This window comes from Centruroides vittatus, unplaced genomic scaffold, assembly GCF_030686945.1.
Source record: "Centruroides vittatus isolate TY-2023 unplaced genomic scaffold, ASM3068694v2 scaffold_386, whole genome shotgun sequence".
In the NCBI taxonomy this organism is placed as follows: Eukaryota; Metazoa; Arthropoda; class Arachnida; order Scorpiones; family Buthidae; genus Centruroides; species Centruroides vittatus.
Window position 1 is genome coordinate 579,995 of NW_027122706.1, and position 19,455 is coordinate 599,449.

The window sequence follows — 19,455 nt, forward strand, 5'->3', positions numbered from 1 at the left end:
GGGGCCAGTTTCCTTATAGAAAGTTTTCCGGGAGGCGCCTTCTTTATCAGAGGACTCTTGTGTTGCTTTACTTTATTCCAGTAACCAACCAATCAACCAATCTACTTGTTTTATTTGAAGTGCTGAAATTCAATGTAATATAAATTACTCATCCAGAAATTGTTTCAATTGCAAGATCTTAACGTGCTTAAGTTTCAAAATAATTTCAGTAAACGAAGAGTAAGTGAATGGCTTTTCTGCTTCGTATTGAAGCGTTTTTTATTACAGTTTTCAAATTCTAATTGTAATGTAATATATAAGTGCATTAAAAGCAAATATACATATATATATACAGTGGTGATATTCGAAATATTTAACAAAGGGTTCGCTAGCAGAAAATTTTTCCCTAACAATCACCGACAAACAAAATGGAAGTTTTGGCTAGAAATAAATACAATAACTTTTCTTGCGATATATCTAATAATCAGTGGCGTATTTGGGACGGGGGGAGGCCCTGGGCAAAGACCAGGTAACAATAGTATATTAGTGCTGTCGATCTTCTTTCTTTCTTTTTGTTTTTTTTTTGTTTGTTTTTTTTTTTTTTTTTGTTTAGGCAGAAAAATTTTTCACCCCGAATGGCACTGCTCATAATAGACAGATGTCATCATCTCTCGAAATACAATATCCTTTTTATTTCGCTGTCCATAGCCCGACACGTGTTCCACAGCCATCTTGTATTATCTCGCGCGCGTGAGATTGTGGGATCTCTCTTATGACTGGATCTAGTTTCAAGAACTCTCTTGAATCGATCGCGGTTAAACCTCGTTTCGGTCGGGATTGAAACGGTCGAAAGAGATCGCACCAAGGCATAGTCCCCGACCTTGCTCACAATCTAGATTGAAATGCTCGGTGCGAACGGGGTATAAGGCTCTAGTTTAGTAGTGTTACAGAGTATAATACGTATATTTTAATATATTTTTTAAAAGAAACAAAACCACTGAGAAATGTTACGTGTGTTTAACAAGATTCGGGAAACTGAAAATTTTACCAACGGGTTCGGCCGAACCTGTGCGAACCCGCTGAATATCACCACTGTATATATATATATATATATATATACTACACATATATAATTATATAATATATGTGTATATAATGTGTATAATATAATATATATAATTTTAATTAAATAATTCTATATATATTTAAGATTAAAAAAAACAATAATGGGCTTCTTATTCGAATAAATAATAATCATGATTATTGAAATAATCTAAAACGTGCGAGTAAAACGTTTTGAAACGTAATCTGAATCATTCGATTAATTCACCCTCACCTTTTTCATAAATTTTAATTTTGAAAGAAAGACAAAGTCATCCAAAACGCTGCTAAATAATTTGAATAACATATAATTGAAATTATGCACCAAAAATGATTTTTACCCACAACGGATCTACCATGATAGATCCGTTGCGGGTACCTTGAAATCGTCCGGCGGTCAGTGTGTCGATTTCAAGGATTGAATGTTCAGAAAGTATTAGGCTATTATTGGGTTGCAATTTCAAAAAGATTGTAGTCCTATAAATTCCAACTGTCGCCGTCTGTCCGTCTTTCCTTCATCTCGAGAATGGAGTTAGATAGATGAAAGATGAGACCAGATATACAAACTGTAGAGGCAGGAGACCCGGGTTAACTATATAGGAATTTTAGGTATGCACCGAAAGTCACGTGATTTCAATTCAAACATCTTCCTCGAAAAGTGTTAGATAGATGACCGGTACAACGCTATTAATTGATTACTCAAATTAAATATTTAAGCTCGTGATTTAGAGTTACTAAATTTCGTACTCAATTTTGACCAACCTTCGGAATAAGATTTGCTGTGATACGGCTTGTTGTTAAATTCTTCCATTTATGAAAAGCTCGAATGATCATAGAACAGAGGGAAATATGACACTTTTTGTATCGGAAAGTTGTCTTATAAATCATGTAGACAAACTATAAATAACTAAATTCTGTACAAATTTCAAATTTTTCAGATAGCAAAAGTTGTAATAATTTGACTCTTAAACAAACAAAATGTTCAGCCATAATTTCACAAATGTTTTAACACCACATTTTAAAGAAAATTTAATAGTTGATATAGGTAATAGCAACTATAGTTTACTAATTGACGAAAGTAATGAGATTTCAGTTTTCAAGCTTTTAGGTATTGTAATTAGATAATACTTTCAAAATAAAAAATGCATAACTACAACTTTTTTAGATTTAGTACCACTTAAAGAGTGCAATGCTGATGCATTTTGTGAAGCAATTAAATTTTCCTTTAAAAATAATGCCTTGGATTTGCATAAACTCGTTGCAATTGGAACAGATAACGCCTCTGTAATAATAGGAATCAATAATGGCGTATATGCTAAACTCAAAGCCGAAGTACCTACTTTGATTTTTGTATGTTGCCTCTGTCATTCATTAGAATTAGTTATTTCCCATGCCACAAAAGAAGGCCTTCCAAGAAATATAGAATTTCTTATTAAAAAAACATTTAATTGGTTTTCTCATTCTGCGATTAGACAATCCAAATACAAGGAATGCTACTCTTTGATGAATGGTGGAAACGATCATTGAAATTAGTACAATGTAGTAAGACTCGTTGGATGTCAATTCAGACCGCTATTGATAGATTTTGAAACAATGAAATGATTTTAAGATAAATTTTAATTTGGCCAGAACGAACGAAAGATGTTACACGACAGAAATTTTGTTCTCAATGTTTGATGACCAAACAACTTTTTATTTCTTTTATTTCTTAAACCTGTACTTAATAAAGTTCAGAGATTAAATAAAATATTTGAATCTCAGAATAATTAGAATCTTGTTGTTCTAAGATTGTTATGCCACGAACAAAAATAACAAATGATGTAGTGATTGAAAACCATTTAGCACTCAATCCATATTTGGGTTATCAGTTTGAAACTGAAATAAACAATTCTGCACTGTTAGATGGAGAAAAGAAAAATATTCGTAGTCGCTGCATTGACTTCCTTTTGTCTCTTATAAAACAGGTTACCTGACAATATATCAATTTTGAAAACCATGACGTCACTAAGTATTGACCATTGTCTCAACCCAATTAAAAGTGATATAATAAACCTTGCGAAAATGTTTTTCACTCATGATGCAGTATTAACTCGCATTGACTTTCAATGGAGGAAAATCCATACAATCCAGTGGAAAGAAACTTCCAGCATGTTAAACCTGTAGATGGAAGTAGCTGAATACCAAGATGCTGCCAGAGAAAATCCCTTTCAAGACTTGGTCAATTTTGTTTTAAAAATTCTTTTATTACCTCACTCAAACGCAGAAGTAGAGCGTTTATTTAGTCATATGAATATTGTTAAGACCAAACTGCGGAATAGATTGAATATTATTTCGCTCAGCAGCATATTAACGATTAGATATGATTTGGAGAGATTAGGAAGATGCAGCTATGATTATAAATTGTCAGCAAATGTCATTGGAAAAATAAGCACTATAAAATTATACCAAAATTTAGAATCTGAAGCAGGACCATCTTTTGAACACAATGAAGAAATTGAAGAAGTAATATAATTTAGCGACGAATGGACTTTTAAATAAATTTAAAAATAGATTAATTAAATGTTGGTTTTTATTTTTTATTTAGCTACCTTTATAGAGAATTTTGAAATTTCTTAGTTATTTTTAGTTTTTTTTGTTTGTTACTTTTATTTTTTTGAGTTGGCAAGCCTATGTCTTGTAAACCGAACGCTACGACCGCTGTAGAAAGTGTTGCTACTGGACTACCGCTCGTAAAGTCGTAGGGTGTCTTCTGACGAACCAAAGTGTGGAAGACATGAACTATTTGAACATCATGTTGTGTTCATTGGCGAATCGGAAACGGGCGCCAATTGTGAACTTTGTTTTAACTTTACTATTTTTATGTGGCAATGGATGCAGCTGTGTCAGGATGAATCATGTAAAGAAGGCCTTTTTTCAATTAAAATAATTAACTTCTCTGAATCTATCTGTATAGTTTAGTTTATTATAATTAACTACACGTGCAAATATTAGCTATTCGTGGAAAGCGTCCAGTCAGCTGTAAACGCGCACAGGAAAATGATCGCTGTTTGTTCCTTCGACATGTTTAATCATAACTTACGTATCTGTCGATGGACCACTTCCCTCAGGTAAAAATATATTTATACAAAACATTTTGCTGCGTATTAAAACATTTCGTTGAAAAGTGTTTAATTCTGATTTATCACGATTTTGCATTTTGTTTGATCAATGTGCATTGGGACCAACGTAAAACATTTAAAAAAGTTTTAAGTTAGCTTAAACAAAAATATTTTGTATAAAAGCGTTTTCTCTGAATCAGTGTGTCCAGCATTTCTGAATCAGCTTAATTAAACGAGTTATGTACAGTACATAATGTAAATTGATTTGTGCATGGTGGACAATCGAAAATAGTTTTCGTTTTAAAGCGTATTTACTTAAAATAAAAACACCTCGCCTATTTAATAATTTTTAAACTTATAGTTCACAAATGTTTACTCTGATTATACTCTAATTTTGTCACTGTTGCCTGATATCATGTGTACAAGAGAAATCTCAGTGTATTGTTTGGTTAGATAAAATAAAAACTCTTGTGACTGTGCAGAAAATGTTCAACACCAAATATGGAAAAAAAAATTCAGACGTTAAGCTTGTTAAATCGTGGATGGAAGAGTTTTTGAAAAACTGGGTCGGTTGAAAAAGTAAAAGTACTGGCAGACCGTTCATTTCCTAAAAAACAGTGGGTGCAATTCAAGATGCTTTTACGTAATAATTTAGTAAATCCGTGAGACTAGCTTCATGGCAGTTACAAGTATAAACGTTTACAGTGCACAATGTTATGGAAACTTCTATAAATAACTTATATGCCAACAAAATTCAACTGTGTCAAGGATGAAATCCAAATGATCTATATGAACGTCAGGAACTTTCTAATTACATATTATTGAGAAATAAAATAGACGAACGTAAGTAGTTTTTGTAGAACGTTTATTTTACGAATAAGGACTTATTTCATATTAGTACGGTAGTCAATAGACACAATATGCATATGAGGATCAGAAAATTTATGTTTAATACCAGAATATCTTTGTGAGACCAACAGTCAGGTTGTGTTTGCGTTACATGATCACAGTATTGAGCCTTTTTCTTTATACGAAACAATTACTGATAATTTTTTTTCTAGATATTTTTATTAATTTTGGTATAACATAATCGGGACAAAGGCAGCTCACTGTTATCTCCCTGCTACATGGAGAACTCGTTCATAGAGCTTAATTTGTTTCGTGACAGTTTGGATAAGATATTACCAAATCGCTGGATAGGTAGGAATGGGCGATTTCGTGCTCCCAAGGTAACCAAAAAAAAATTCTACTGAATTTCTCTGTTTAAAGATATGTTAAAGACTCCTGATTGGAAATTGGATGGATAAATGTCTTAGTTTCGGCATGTTTAAACCGAAAATAAATGTAACTTTGTGACAGATTTCAGTCCGTTTTTACTTTACTTTCCCCAATAAATCAATCAATATGTGAAGATTAGAATAGCAAATATATAATGAATCGTAATAATATACCATGCAGAACTTTCTAATGCATAATATTTCAATACAGAGAACTTTAATATTTAACAATTTAAATTTTAAAAAATACAATGCAAAGAAAACACTAACTTTAACTTAATGTTATATTTTATAAAAATAATTAATAATTCAATTTAAACTGAATATAATCAGTAGTTTATATAGAAAAAATACTTACGTAATAATTCTTAGCTCAATTATTTACATTATTTGATTTCATTTCTGTCATTTTTCAGTTTAAATAGTCTGAAAAAATTTTGTCAATGAAAAAAATGATAAATAAACTATTTTTTAAAAATTTATTTATACATTTAAGACTTAATACGATTAGACTATAAAGAATATTTTTGTTTTCACAACTTTGTAACTTTTTCTGCTGATCATTAAAAACAAAATGTTGAGAATTCGCATTAAAAATTGATGACATAAACACTAAAAATAAATTTCGTACAAAATAAACAGTTTAAATAAAACGTATTAACATCAAACATCGACATTCACCATTAGGCCGCGACTCCACTAGCCGTAAAAGGGCCGTAAAACACCTCACCGTAAAAGCTTTTAATCACGTGACCATGATATTTTACGCCTGAGCAGGTCGTAAAACCAACGTAAAAGCGAGTTGAGCAGTGTTCAACTCGCTTTTACGTTGGTTTTACGACCTGCTCAGGCGTAAAATATCATGGTCACGTGATTAAAAGCTTTTACGGTGAGGTGTTTTACGGCCCTTTTACGGCTAGTGGAGTCGCGGCCTTAGGGGCTGTCCATAAATGACGTCCACACTGGAAGGAAAGGAGGAGGTTGTGACAAGTCGGACAAAGTCGAACAAGGGGAGGAAAGAGGAGAATTTGACATTTATTTTATTATTCATAAAGCGATAAAGTTTTGAGTGGGGTTGAGTTTTGTTGGAGTCCGAAGAGGGTAGGGAGTTATGGAAACTTGGAAAATCTGAGACAATTTGAGAAGGGTGTAAAAATTTCAAGAAAATACGGGCATAATTTATGGACAGCCCCTTACGGAACTGTTCAGAAATGCTTACCGATCGGTTGGTTGGTAGCGGTAAATGACGACACCGGCATTTGATCGGTTACTCTCTAACCCCCCTCGAAGATCGGTGTGTCTGATAACAACCGGTAAATCAACGGAAACTCTATCAGCCGATTACAGAGACAGAGTTTATGTTAAACGACGTTTAACAGCCAAACGGCGTGTAGACATTGACTGGCTGAACCGCGGTTTAAAACGCGTTGCAAAGACCACAATCGTCTTAAGGCTGACTAAACGAACCTCGGCAAAACGTTCGCTATTACTTTCTTCGCTGTTACTCCCCTCTCTCAGGAGTCGTTTAACCAATCAGGTCGTTCGTTTATGACGTCAGAAAAATGGCGACGAGCAACATGTTCAAATCATGTCGGAATTTTTTCGAAGAAGTGTCCTCGCAGAAATTATAAAAAATTATCCTGCAGTTGAGGAGAAAGGTTACAACAATCGTATTTTGGTAATGAAAAAAACTGCATGGGAGGTGATACAGAACGAATTTTCGTCGTCGTTTCTTTGTCGGTCTGCTCGCAGCAAGACCTTATTCTTATTATAAATGTCTCTATCACTATATAAGAAACTTTTTAAAATTTATTTAATGGTTGTTTGATAAACCTGCATACAGTAGAGACGTGAACTCTGATAAGATCACCGGCTACCCTCTGGAAGCTTCCGGTGGCATGAAATCGTAATGCCGTCAACAACTATTGTTCAGTAGTTAATGGCAATCCTCTTCCATCTAGATTAGGGGTTCTCAAAGTGGGCGATACCGCCCCCCTGTGGACGGTGAGTAAATCTAGGGGGCGCTGGAGGCAGGGTACTGAACGGTAACCAAAGGCAAAAGTCGGGGTCACTGATGGGTTAGGGAGCGTTGGGTATAACTTTATGGAACAAAAAGGGCAGTGGATCAAAAAAGTTTGAGAACCAATGATCTAGATGATTAATTTCGTCGCCAATACGATTTAAAACAGGAAGAAATCCAGATTTAGAAAATCTATACCGAATTCGAAATTTGTCTTCCGAATAGATTTTTAAAGGATTAGTCCAATCTCGTATTACCCCCTCTTTCTTCGTAATTGTCAAGATGAATAACTTTTTTGATTCGTCCCGTTTGCAATATTTATTCAATGAACAATATCCATTATAACATAAACTTAACTTGCGACCAATAGATGAATATGACGTCTTCTACTCAAGTAAAACGGTGTGTAAACCTGATTTTAAAAAAAGTAGGTCAAATAATTTGTTTCTAATCGCTGTTTAAAACTGTGGCAAGCAAGAAACGCCGTCTCTGCGCTGAAATTTTTCTGAACCGCGGTCTACACGATCGTCGTCGGCGTCTAAACATTGTCTCTGCAATCGACTGGAAGGTTAACGTTTCTGAATGGTGCCCGATATCTGCGGTTAAACCTGTAAGCGCTTCCGAACAGATCCATTATTGAAAAAATACTTATTATGATCAGAAAAATATTTCAAGATAATGTAGATATATTGTAACATCAAAAAAGTTTTTGATTATTTTGAAAACATTCTTATTTAGCTATTAAAAAATTAACAATATAATATGTTATAACTTGCATAATTATCTGAAGAAATATGCTCAATCCTTTAGAGAGACCGAAAGTTATAATAAAATTTAAATACTTAGTTTATTTTAGCATTTATATCGTTGGATTCCTTCCTGGAAATTTCTCTTCATTAAATGGAAATATTTTCTTAATGTTTTCATCCCACCGAATATAAAAGCGTCAATATAATGTAATTTTTCGGCATATGATGATTAAATGTTTTATAGTCAGGAAACAATGCTTTCTAGAATAAATATAAAATATGATCTCAACCATTTAACTATCAGATCTCAATATTTACTAGTTAGGCTACAGAGGTAATATTCATTTAGACACAGAATACGTAAAATACAAATCGAAACAACTTGCTCCAGCTTTGTATCCTAATTTTAATATTTGAAATCGTCGTAGCATTAATTCATTATAGGAAGAAAAAAATAAAATCATAAAATATAAAAGACGATATGATACTTATGTACAGAAATAATTTATATAAAGTTTACCTTCAATAGTTGTGTAAATATTAAGCATTATATTCATAAATATGTTTATTTTTAAATAAATGTAAATACGACTAATTTTCATTTTACGTTCTCCATTTATATTTTTCTTGAAATTCGCTTTTGAAGAAAATATTCCATTATTAAGAAAGAAAAGAAAATTTTCATGATCCATTTTTATCACACAGATAGCAGAGAGTTCTCGAGATAGGGGCAATATTTTACAGCGTGTTAGATTCTAAGGGGCCCAAAAATGTCCTGTAAACAAAGCTCTTCAAACGTATTGTTTCAGCAGTAGAAAGGTTAATCACATTTGCAGCGAACTTTTTGGAAATTCTATTATCATCATCTCCGCTATACTCGGAACAGTTTTAGTTTCTTATCATAATGAGTATTGTGTCTATTCTTCAAACTGCCCTTTTTTCTAACTTTTAATATTCTTCTTAAGTTTCTCTTCTATTTCTGTATTTTTCGCTACTACTCTTAATTCTCAATCCTGTTTCACATCACCAAGAAGTCTTTCATCTGTTATCTTTATTTATATTTATACGTTTACTTTCCTCCTTACGATTTAAACTGTATTTTTTGGTATAGTGGATCTACTAAACTGGGTTTTACAACAGGTTATTTCTCTCTGAATCTAGTTGACACAATTTCCATTAAACTATTGGCTATTGATAATTTATAATTTGTTCAATCGTCAAACTTCCATTATGTAAATAATTTTATTGATGCTTTGCATTTCTTTAATTTCTATTTTAATATCCTAATTACCAGTCATTTTGAACATAATCCAATTATTTATTCATTTTACTAAAACATTGAAATTAATTTATTAATAATAATTTTGCATAATTTTAATAATATTTACACAAAAAAACGAAGTAATTTCTTTGGAAATATGATTTAAAAAATAACAAAATAAATTCATCTAATGAATAATAATATATTAAAATAATTTATATAAATATTAATTTATTTTTTATGCTTTTATTATTTGATTTTGTATGATTAAAAATAATAATTCTAAAACTTTTTATGTTAGAATAAAATATATTTTATGCATAAAATAAACAATAATTTGCATTAAAAACTATCAATAATTTGTTTCTTTGTTTTTATTGCTTGTTAAATTTAAATAATTTCAATCCTTTAACCTGAATAACTTTAATGTATGATTGGAGCTTTCTTCAGCATATTTGCATATTTGAAATAAACTTGCTTTATATTAGCAAAAGAATGAACTGTTTTATGTAAATATTTACATTATTCAAGATGAGTGAAAGTGAAACAGAAAGCGAGAGAAATTTTGAGAAGAATCTTACCAGTAAGTTAATTAAATTCGATAATCTAAATTTATCAATTTGTTCTAAAATCCAATTTAATAATGTATAATTATTCATAATAAATTTTAAAAAACCAATAAAGATAAAAAGAATAAACGTGGGTGTACTCGTAAAGAGTTAATATTTTACTGGATTTTTATGAAATTTTATTAATTATTACACAATTATATTGTATTTTCGTTACAAACAGAAAGTTTTAAAAAAGTCAGGCTGATTTTATTAAATAATCTTTCTATGTTAGTTCAATCTGGACCACAAACATCAAGTCGAATATTTACCAGTCCAAGTTTATTTAGAGCATATTTATGCTAGTTACAGTTTAGAGCATATTTATGCTAGATATTCCTGATATTCAATGATTATGCATTAAAAGCTATTTTAAAAGTAAAGTAAATTTTTTTTTACGAATTTTACTCTGAGGTATTGTCAGTTAATGAAATGACTTGATTCCACAACGAAACTGTTCCACAACGATTCTTTTCATCAATTCAACAGAAAAGACTCTTGACACAATAGCGGCTGATGTAGTCAAATATTTATGTATATACTGCTCTACAATGAACATGAGATTTACAATTGATTTATTACCATGTAGTGATAAATCAATTGTTACACCCACGTCTTCCGTTCATTAGCGAGGTTGAGGCCGAAGTTTTAAACGCGAAAACGTGTACGTCGGACGTTCAGCGCCGCTTTCCTGTAAGCCTAGAAGTTTGACAATGGTGTTTGGAAAGTCAGTGGAATCATGCTCGACATTCTAAACGCCATTGTCAAACTTCTGGGCTTACAGGAAAGCGGCGCTGAACGTCCGACGTACACGTTTTCGCGTTTAAAACTTCGGCCTCAACCTCCCTATTGTTAAGTTCAAGTTCATAACGTTTGACTACGTTTTTCCATTTGAAAATGTGTGTTGCCGATAAAATTTTAAGCGATTGGATTCGTGAGTGAGTATAAATTAAGAGAAAGTCAAATCTCTAATTGATTTTGACATTCTACTCATGCAAGACGGCACAATAGTTGCTAGTACTGTCATCTTTCGGTAAAGTCTGCAAACCATGACGTCGGACTACGGTCATCATCAGGAGGGTTAACACGCGATACGAGAGCGGAGAGAGCGACGCGACTTCCGATCATCTCGCGATCGCAATTTCGGTTAATGTTACTTATGGCAGCGAACAAGCGTTCCCACTGTTCGTGCTCCCGACTGACCTCCCGGAGGGGAGCCGCCGGCAGGCCGCCATGTACTAAACGTCACTAGTTATTGATTCACGGTAGTTCTTGAACAAAGTAAAAAAAGGGGGAAACGTCTCTGAAGGCAATTTTAACGGTAAGCGACGCGACTCCCGATCGCGATAGCGAGGCCGACTTAGCGGAGAGAGCGACTCGACTGCCTATCATCGCGCGATCGCTGGAAAAAAGTATGATAACTTTATTATTTTTCATCTCCGGTCCAAAAGTAGGGTATCGTTGAACTCGTCTCGGTCTCCTCAGTTCAAATATATACTCAAAGACCCGAAATTTCATAGGTGGTAATCTATAGTATCCCCAAACATGAAAATTATACTTTAGAAGTAAATCTAGTATCAAAAACGTTCGATTCAGCACGACACAGTCCGACTGAAAATCGTTCGGATTACCGGCGATTCGGATTTCCGGGGTTCAGATTAACGACACTCTACAGTACATTTTATTGTAAGACCCAATTCAAACTTTGTGAAAGTGAAATTTTCTCAGGATTATAGCTGAGAAAATGCTGATTATACAAATTAAAGATATTAATTAATTAATTGAATTATTACGATTAATCAACAGCTCTAATTTATATATTTGCAACTTCAGAAAATTTTTTACAAAGATTTTTGATATTTAAAATTACAGGAAAAATTATTTTTACTCCTTTTGCCTTGTGGGCACTAAGAGAGCTGAGCCAACGGTAGCCCGGGCCCACCGATGGGTGTGGACGGAGAGCCGACCCCCCGAAAAATTCTTGGAGTTGTTCTCCCGGATTAGAACCCGGGTTCTCCACTGTAAATGATAATTTTCGAGGATTTTACTCTATAGAAAAGAATGTAGCATTATAGAAAGAATTGTAATCGTCTTTTCTAATATCTTTATGATTATATTTGTTTATTCACTAGATTTATAATTTTTCTGATAATTTACAAGGAAATTATTAGTACTTACGAAGCTCATTAAAGCAATTTCTTGTTCGTAAATCAATCTTCATAAAATTAGCATATAAATTGTTTCTAATGTAATTAGAATGCCGGTTTCATTAATCTTTTTGTCATTGTGTCTGAATATAGGAATTTCAAGTCTAATGATTTTAAAATTTAAAACTTTTATCCATGATAACAAAGTACAAGAACGATCTTCAGGAAGATTTTTAAAGACGACCTTAGGGAAATGCCAAATCTGCAGTAATAATACATATTTTAAATCAAATTTCTATTACTGTGAATCTTGTGAAGCTGAATTTATTCAAGCCATAGCATCAGCCGAAACTTTTACTTGTTGTATGCTTGAAGATTTTGGCAATGATCAATGTCTTCATTGTTTTTTGGATTCCTTTTACACAAATGGAATTAGAGCCAGTTCAGTCGGTAAGTTTTCATTTGTTCTTGGTAATAAAAACCACTTTAAATAAAATGAACTAAAATTTGAAGCTGATAATTAATTTAATTTATGTAGGTCTCAAGAGAATATCCTTATTTGATTCCTGTTATCTTTCAAATAACGAATTTCCTGTAAGTTCTTTGAAAAACAATGCTTTTTGAGAAAGTTTAAACTGTTTATCATAAAATTCTAAATTTAATTCTAGGTACAAATGAACAAAGATGACCCTGCTAATGAAATGGAAAAAATATTTGAAAATCACTTTAATAAAAGCTCGTACGAATTTTTGTTCTGGATATGTTCTCAAGAAGAAATGTTAAATTTAACTCCAGTTGACAGGGTAAATTTTAAACTTAATTAAAATATCATTATATCTGATGTTCAGAAAACATTTTGGGAACTGCTAACTTATAAACAGGTATAGTTTGGTAGGATATGTAACATATGGGCGATCTGCCAAGGATGATGCCTGGTCCTCCTGATATCATATCAGTACTTAGGTGAAACTGTTTTATATAAGATAATGTCATAATTCAAAAAAAAAAAATTTCGAAATTATTTTGAAACCAACTTCCAAACTTGAATTATCTTTCAAATTTTATTTTCAAATTAACAATAATAATACATTTTGCATGATCGATATTCTTCCACGATATATTTTTTACAGTTTAAAAAAGTTTTCAAAATTGTCCATGATATGCGTTTTTATAGTCAATGAAAGCAGAATATATTACTGTATTACTTTTCTGGCTGTTTATGTATACATTACAAGAGAAAGTATTTGAATAGTACCAATTTGATTCTCCGGGATTTTTGCAAATCTCCGTTTTCAATCTCCTTAACCAAAAAAAGAAAAAAATTCCGTGTGTTGGTCGAACTTAATGAAGATTTTACTCGTTATTAGGCTGCAATTTTGAAAAATTGTAGAGATATAAACGCCCATTGTCGTAACTCTGTCTGTCTGTTGTTCCTTAATCTCCAGAATGGTGGTAGATAAAAGTACAAATCGGATATGGGAAGCTTAGGAATAGGATGCCCCAATTAACTATACATGAACTTTTATTCTAGTCTAGAAGTCGCATGATTTCAATTCAAATATTCCTCCAAAATGGTGTTACACAGATGACCGGCAGGACTTTGTTATTATCAGGAAAAGAATGATGTACAGGATGTATAAGAGACTATTAATTTGAGATTGAAAGGATATATTTTAAATTAAATAAATTATTAAAAATGTGATTAAATATTCCAGCCCGGCGTTGTGAAGTTGTCACAATAACTTATGCTTGTTAGCATTTACATTTTTTTTTTTTTTTATAAAACCCATTCCTATTCTCAAAACTAAACTTTTTAAACATTTTATAATAATTATAAAAAAACTTTTTGTATTACTCTGATAACAGATAGCGCCACACACAACTTTTATATTATTAATCATAATAAAATGATAGTTTATTCATAAAATAATTTAAACAGCTAGGAAAGTTACACAACTCGTTGCTGGAAAAAATATAATTCTTAATTATAAATTTTATTGCAGATTTTCATCTTTGAATGACAAGAATCATAAATGTATATTTTTAAATAAATATAATAGTGTTTATATTCTCATAAAATGCCACGTCCAAAAAAATTTTTTAAATAATCAAGCCTTAGTCTGTCAATAAAAAACAGAACTTATTGGACTACATTTTTTTTTTTCTTCTTCAAATTGAAGTCCAATAAGATCTATAAATATTCACTGTCTTTCCTTAATTTCGAAAAAATTAGATAGATGAAAGCCGAGACCATGTGTGGAAATCTTAGGGGTAGGAGGCCCCGATTAACTATATATGAATTTCATTCGCATAATTCGCACGAAAAATTATTATCCTGAATTAATACACGGTAAAAACATTTTAGAATTTTGTAACGCTTCAACCGATTTCTTTCTGATACATAAATTTGTTTCTTATTTATTAGAAGTATTTATTTAAAATGAAAAAATATATATTTATATTTCAGATGACATTACTCAGAAGAAATGCTGGAAGAGGGCGACTTATGTGGATCATAAGCGAATCTGTGAATGTTCACAATGTTTTGAAGTTGTACAATTGTTATTTTGATCCGTATGACTGTCGATCTTACTTTTTAAAAAAGATTATCGAAACTCTCTTCGATTATGCCGGATATTTAGCATATTATTCAGTTACAGACCAAATATTGTATTACATGAAACTGCTCAGTTTGTTCCAGATCGGTGAGATGTTCTTCCATAATTTTTAAATTATACATTTTATATATCTTTTTAATACTTTAAATGTAAATGTAGTGTGTAATTAAGGGGGCTTAGTTTTAATATAGCCTTTTTATCTCCAGGTTCTCCTCTAAAGATTACAGATTACTGCAATTTTTTGAAAGAGGAGGAAACGAAGTTACAAAGACCGCGTGATTTAGCAATGACAGTTATGAATTGTTGGTCAATGATGGATAATATTGGAGTACAAATAGGACTTCTGCCAGAATTGGATAATATGCTTCATTCTTTACATAAACTGGATGTTTGGATTCACGAAGTACTCAACAGTAATTATTCATCAGAATTAGAATCTGTGAACAAGTTTATTTCCAATTGGAGTAAGAATTTTTACAAATATAAATTAATTTTAAAATATTTGTTGTTTTTAAAATTGAAGGTGAAATTCAAACAAAAAAACTTACAGCATAATGAGTATTCGAAATTATTTTAAAGATAATTTTAAGTGTTCACTTAATATCGCGATGTTAGGATTATTTCTGCAATTCTGAGATTTGTCTAAGATAACCTAAGAGATAATTAAAGTAGTTGAGTTAAAGTAAAGCAGGAAAAAATAACGTATTTACAAATAATCATAAAAAAGTGAAATATTTTCTAAACTGACAGTTAGTATTTAAAGCATTTTGATAAATTTAAAAGCATTTTAAAAAGTTTAATAAAATAATGAATGAAATTACTTTTTTACTGCGGAATTGATGTTTATTTTTTATTTTTGAATTGAATTTTTTAAAATTTTTATTTTAATTATTTTCCATAGAAAGATATTTTTTCCGCGTAATTTTGTAAAAATATCTTCCGGTAACATTATTTCATTGTTCTTGTTTTTCTTTTTGTAGTAATGTTAAACAACAAACAAGGAATTAACGCTTGGATTACATTTCGATAATAAATAAAATTTATGTTAATTTTATAAACATCAAATAAAATTTATCAGATATTTTTCATTATTTAAAATATTCACATATGGAACTACAAAAGACACCTAGTTAGTACATAAGCTTGTATTGATGTTGTTTTTTAATCATTTTCTTTGAATGTGGAGTTTTACACTCCACATTCAAAGAAAATAATTTAAGAAATCTTTTTGAATGATTGTTATAAACTTTTTTGAATAATTTAAATTTATTTGCATTTTATCACTGAGTTAAGAAAAAAATATTTAAACGTTCTTGAAAGGCGGATGTTTCACAATAATTTCATATTTTATGGCTGATAAAATAGCTTAATGCATATCAAGAGCATTTCTAAAATAAATATTGAGTGATATAGGATATATTATTATTTTTCCAGTTGACTTTTTTCATTATAAAATAAAATGCTTTTAATGAGAGTTGTCAATAGATTTAAACTATTTTTACAATATAATTAAATTTCTATTCTTTTATGTAAATTAATTCAAACCTTTTAGTGAATATAAGCGATTCTTTTCGAGAAGAGCAGAGTATCTGTAAGGTAATATGCACATTATAACATTATTATTTATTTAAACTTTAGCATGCTTAAAGTTATGTGTATATGTTTTTCATAATTTCAATTTTAGTCCAGTCCACCAGAACTGATAAGACTGCCAGTAGAAAGATTTTCTTTAATAAGTATCTTAAATAAACAATATGCTAAATCATTCATATATGCTCTGAAACTATTGGTGCATTATGTTCAGACTTCAGAACAGGTAATGTATAAAAAATTATATTTTTGCTTAATATGTTACAAATTTAAAAATCATTCTTATGAACACTAGATACCTGAACGTTATAATAATACATTTTAATTCACCTATGAATCATCTGCAAATAATTCAAAAAACCTTTAGAATACAAGTGATTTCTTTTCTTCCATCATTCTCTTATTTACCTTTTAATGTTAGCCACCATTCCTCTGAAATCATATTCTCTTTCCTCCTCAAATACTCAAAATTACCATATATAGTAAAACCTCGATATAGCATCTTCATGAATAGCTCGTAAAGCGCTAATAAATGCTCCCGAACGGATCTTTCCTATAAATATTAAAGAATCCAATAATATCTGCAAATTACTAAATATATGATGTTTTTTGTTACATTATCACCAAATTTCATTACACTCTTCAGACTTCTCTAGTTCTAAATTTAATTTAACTAAACTGACATCAGTCTTTGTTTTCTTGCCTACGTATTTCTAGAGATTAAGAACTATGACAAACACAGGATTTAAATGGAAAACGAATAAAACGATTCTGAAAATTTTTCTTTACAGAAAACTTTAATTTCAATAAACTTGACAAATTTGATGGTTCAACAGTTGGCATGGTCATACAAAACTTTGAAAAGTTCTTTTGAAATCATAAAAAATGATAAAACATCAAAAGAATTTGTTTACGAATTGGAAAAATGTCATTCATTATTAAATAGTGAAGTTTCGTTCGCAAGAGTTCCATTATTGCAATTAATTATATTAACTGATCCAGGTAATAACATTTTATTTTAAATGATGTTTTAGATTCGTTATTATATTTGTAACTCGATAATTACAAAAATCATTTTTAATATCCTTTGACACCAATACAAATTAACGGATTATTTCTCTATAGTTGCAGATACTGATAAGCAAAATCTGATGTTTTGGGAACTTCAACAAAGTTTCATGGATAAGTTAATCGGTATTGTGCGAACGAAAGAAGAGGAAGATTACACAAAAGCAAAAGTTCAAATTTATGAGATTTTGAAACAAATTTTTAGATGTACTCGATATCTCGAGAAAAATAGAAAAGATTTTCCATTACTACTCAATGCTCGTTCACTATTGCATTAATGTATCAGTATGATGTAATGAATAAATAAAATGTTCATTGAAATTAGGAAGGTTGAATTTTTATTAATGGCAATAAAAAAGAAATTTACAGTTAAAACCACGATAAGACTTTCAAGTTTTGGAAAATTCTTTAGATTCTAATACGCAAATGAAATTTCATACATTTAATCATGTGATTAAATATTAAATGTTGTAATTCATTATTATGAAATTACAGTTTTTAACAGTAAGATGCTTTTAACAATATTTTATTGTTTGAATTTCGATGTTAAATGGCGCCCCGAGTAAAGGAATTTTTATTTTTTATTTGCGAGTGTGGATTGATAAGGAGAAGCGGAAAAAGTAAATTTCCTCATTAACGTTAAATAAGTCTCAATTATATTTATAACTGATTACAAAATATAGAATTGTTTTTATAGGAGAGAGGATAACGCTGACAGAATGGTCAGCAGACAAAGATTACCCCAAAAATGTATGTAATTAACTAAGTTTTCCAGAGAAAGCGTAATGTATTTGTGGCTAAAATTAAGTTAATAATGTTTTTTTTTCTTTAATATTTGTATAAATGACTTTTGTAAAAAAAAAATTATTTGTAAAAGGTAATAAATTTATGTTAACAAATATAACCACAACCACACGAAGAATTTCCAACTTTAAAGAAAATCCTCTGTTTTTGAACTAAAAAAAGAGAGAGAGATAAAGAGAAATAAACTCAAAAAAGAATCGAGCTTAGGTTCCAACTATCACTTTTCATCAGAAATTTGTTTTCTGAGCCAAATTATCGAATTTTGGCACCTTCAGATCACGGAATTGTTCATATAAATAAATCTTTAGCTGTAAACTATTGTAACACAATAAAATTGTAGCTTCCAAAAGATAGCCAAGATAAAGATATATGTTTCGTTTTTTAAACCGTATATAAACATTTATTGTTTTGGAGAACTATTACACATTCAAGTTAGGAATTGCCCGGGGACAATACAAGTTTGTCAGTGATGTGTCCAGGGACAAATATTCTTTAAATATTTAATCACAAAATACTGTATATTCAAAAGTAATTTTTTTTTATTCGATCGTGATATAATTAGGCAATAATTATAAGGATGGAATCTGACAGATATGGAGGTCAAACAAGGTGTTTAGTCCTGAGTCATATAAGTTTGTCTCGTTACACTAATAACTCTAGACATTTTCTCACATTTAATGTTCTTCAATGTTAGAAGCTAACAGAAGCAAATCATTTTGTAATACGTGTTATCGTTTCAAACTTTCTTTTATGAATTGCAATAAGAAAAGTAGGGTATTTGTTTACAGGTTTGTTTCGGATAATGCGAAGCCTCGGATAATTGGGGTTCTACTGAAATATGTTCCAGAAATCTGCACGAAAGTCTAACAATAAAATTACTTGTTACGGTGTCTCTCAAAAGATGAAATCGGTAGGTTAGGAGGTGATATAGGGACGTTATATAGAAGAAAGACGTATAATAATGTTTTTCTAAATTTGGTACTGTTCCCGAGTTTTACGAAAATAGTTTTCACTCCGGATTTGATACCATTGGACTTTTCTCTTTGGTATTTTACAAAGGAAGAAGTGTAGGTCTATAGTTTTGAGCTAGAAAACAAGGAACAACTTGTACAAAATAATTACTGCTGCAGCAAAA

The 19,455-nt window shown here is 30.7% G+C and overlaps 2 protein-coding genes across 3 annotated transcripts in view; one reads left to right on the forward strand and one right to left on the reverse strand.

The window, feature by feature from the left end:
- The window catches only part of LOC136988866 (uncharacterized), a 539,116-nt gene that overhangs the window by 26,123 nt on the left and 493,538 nt on the right, over positions 1-19,455 (reverse strand). The window lies entirely within an intron of this gene.
- Positions 9,973-17,801, forward strand: LOC136988768 (uncharacterized). Of its 2 annotated transcripts, none has more exons than XM_067286734.1 (10): positions 9,973-10,068; positions 12,448-12,690; positions 12,779-12,834; positions 12,909-13,046; positions 14,711-14,945; positions 15,065-15,322; positions 16,411-16,454; positions 16,543-16,674; positions 17,240-17,450; positions 17,574-17,801. In XM_067286734.1, exons 1-10 carry the CDS (start codon positions 10,017-10,019, stop codon positions 17,792-17,794), a joined length of 1,590 nt encoding a protein of 529 aa, XP_067142835.1. In that variant the 5' UTR covers positions 9,973-10,016; the 3' UTR covers positions 17,795-17,801. The 2 variants fall into 2 exon arrangements, with proteins under 2 accessions (XP_067142835.1, XP_067142834.1); XM_067286733.1 differs by having other exon boundaries at positions 12,909-13,043; positions 14,708-14,945.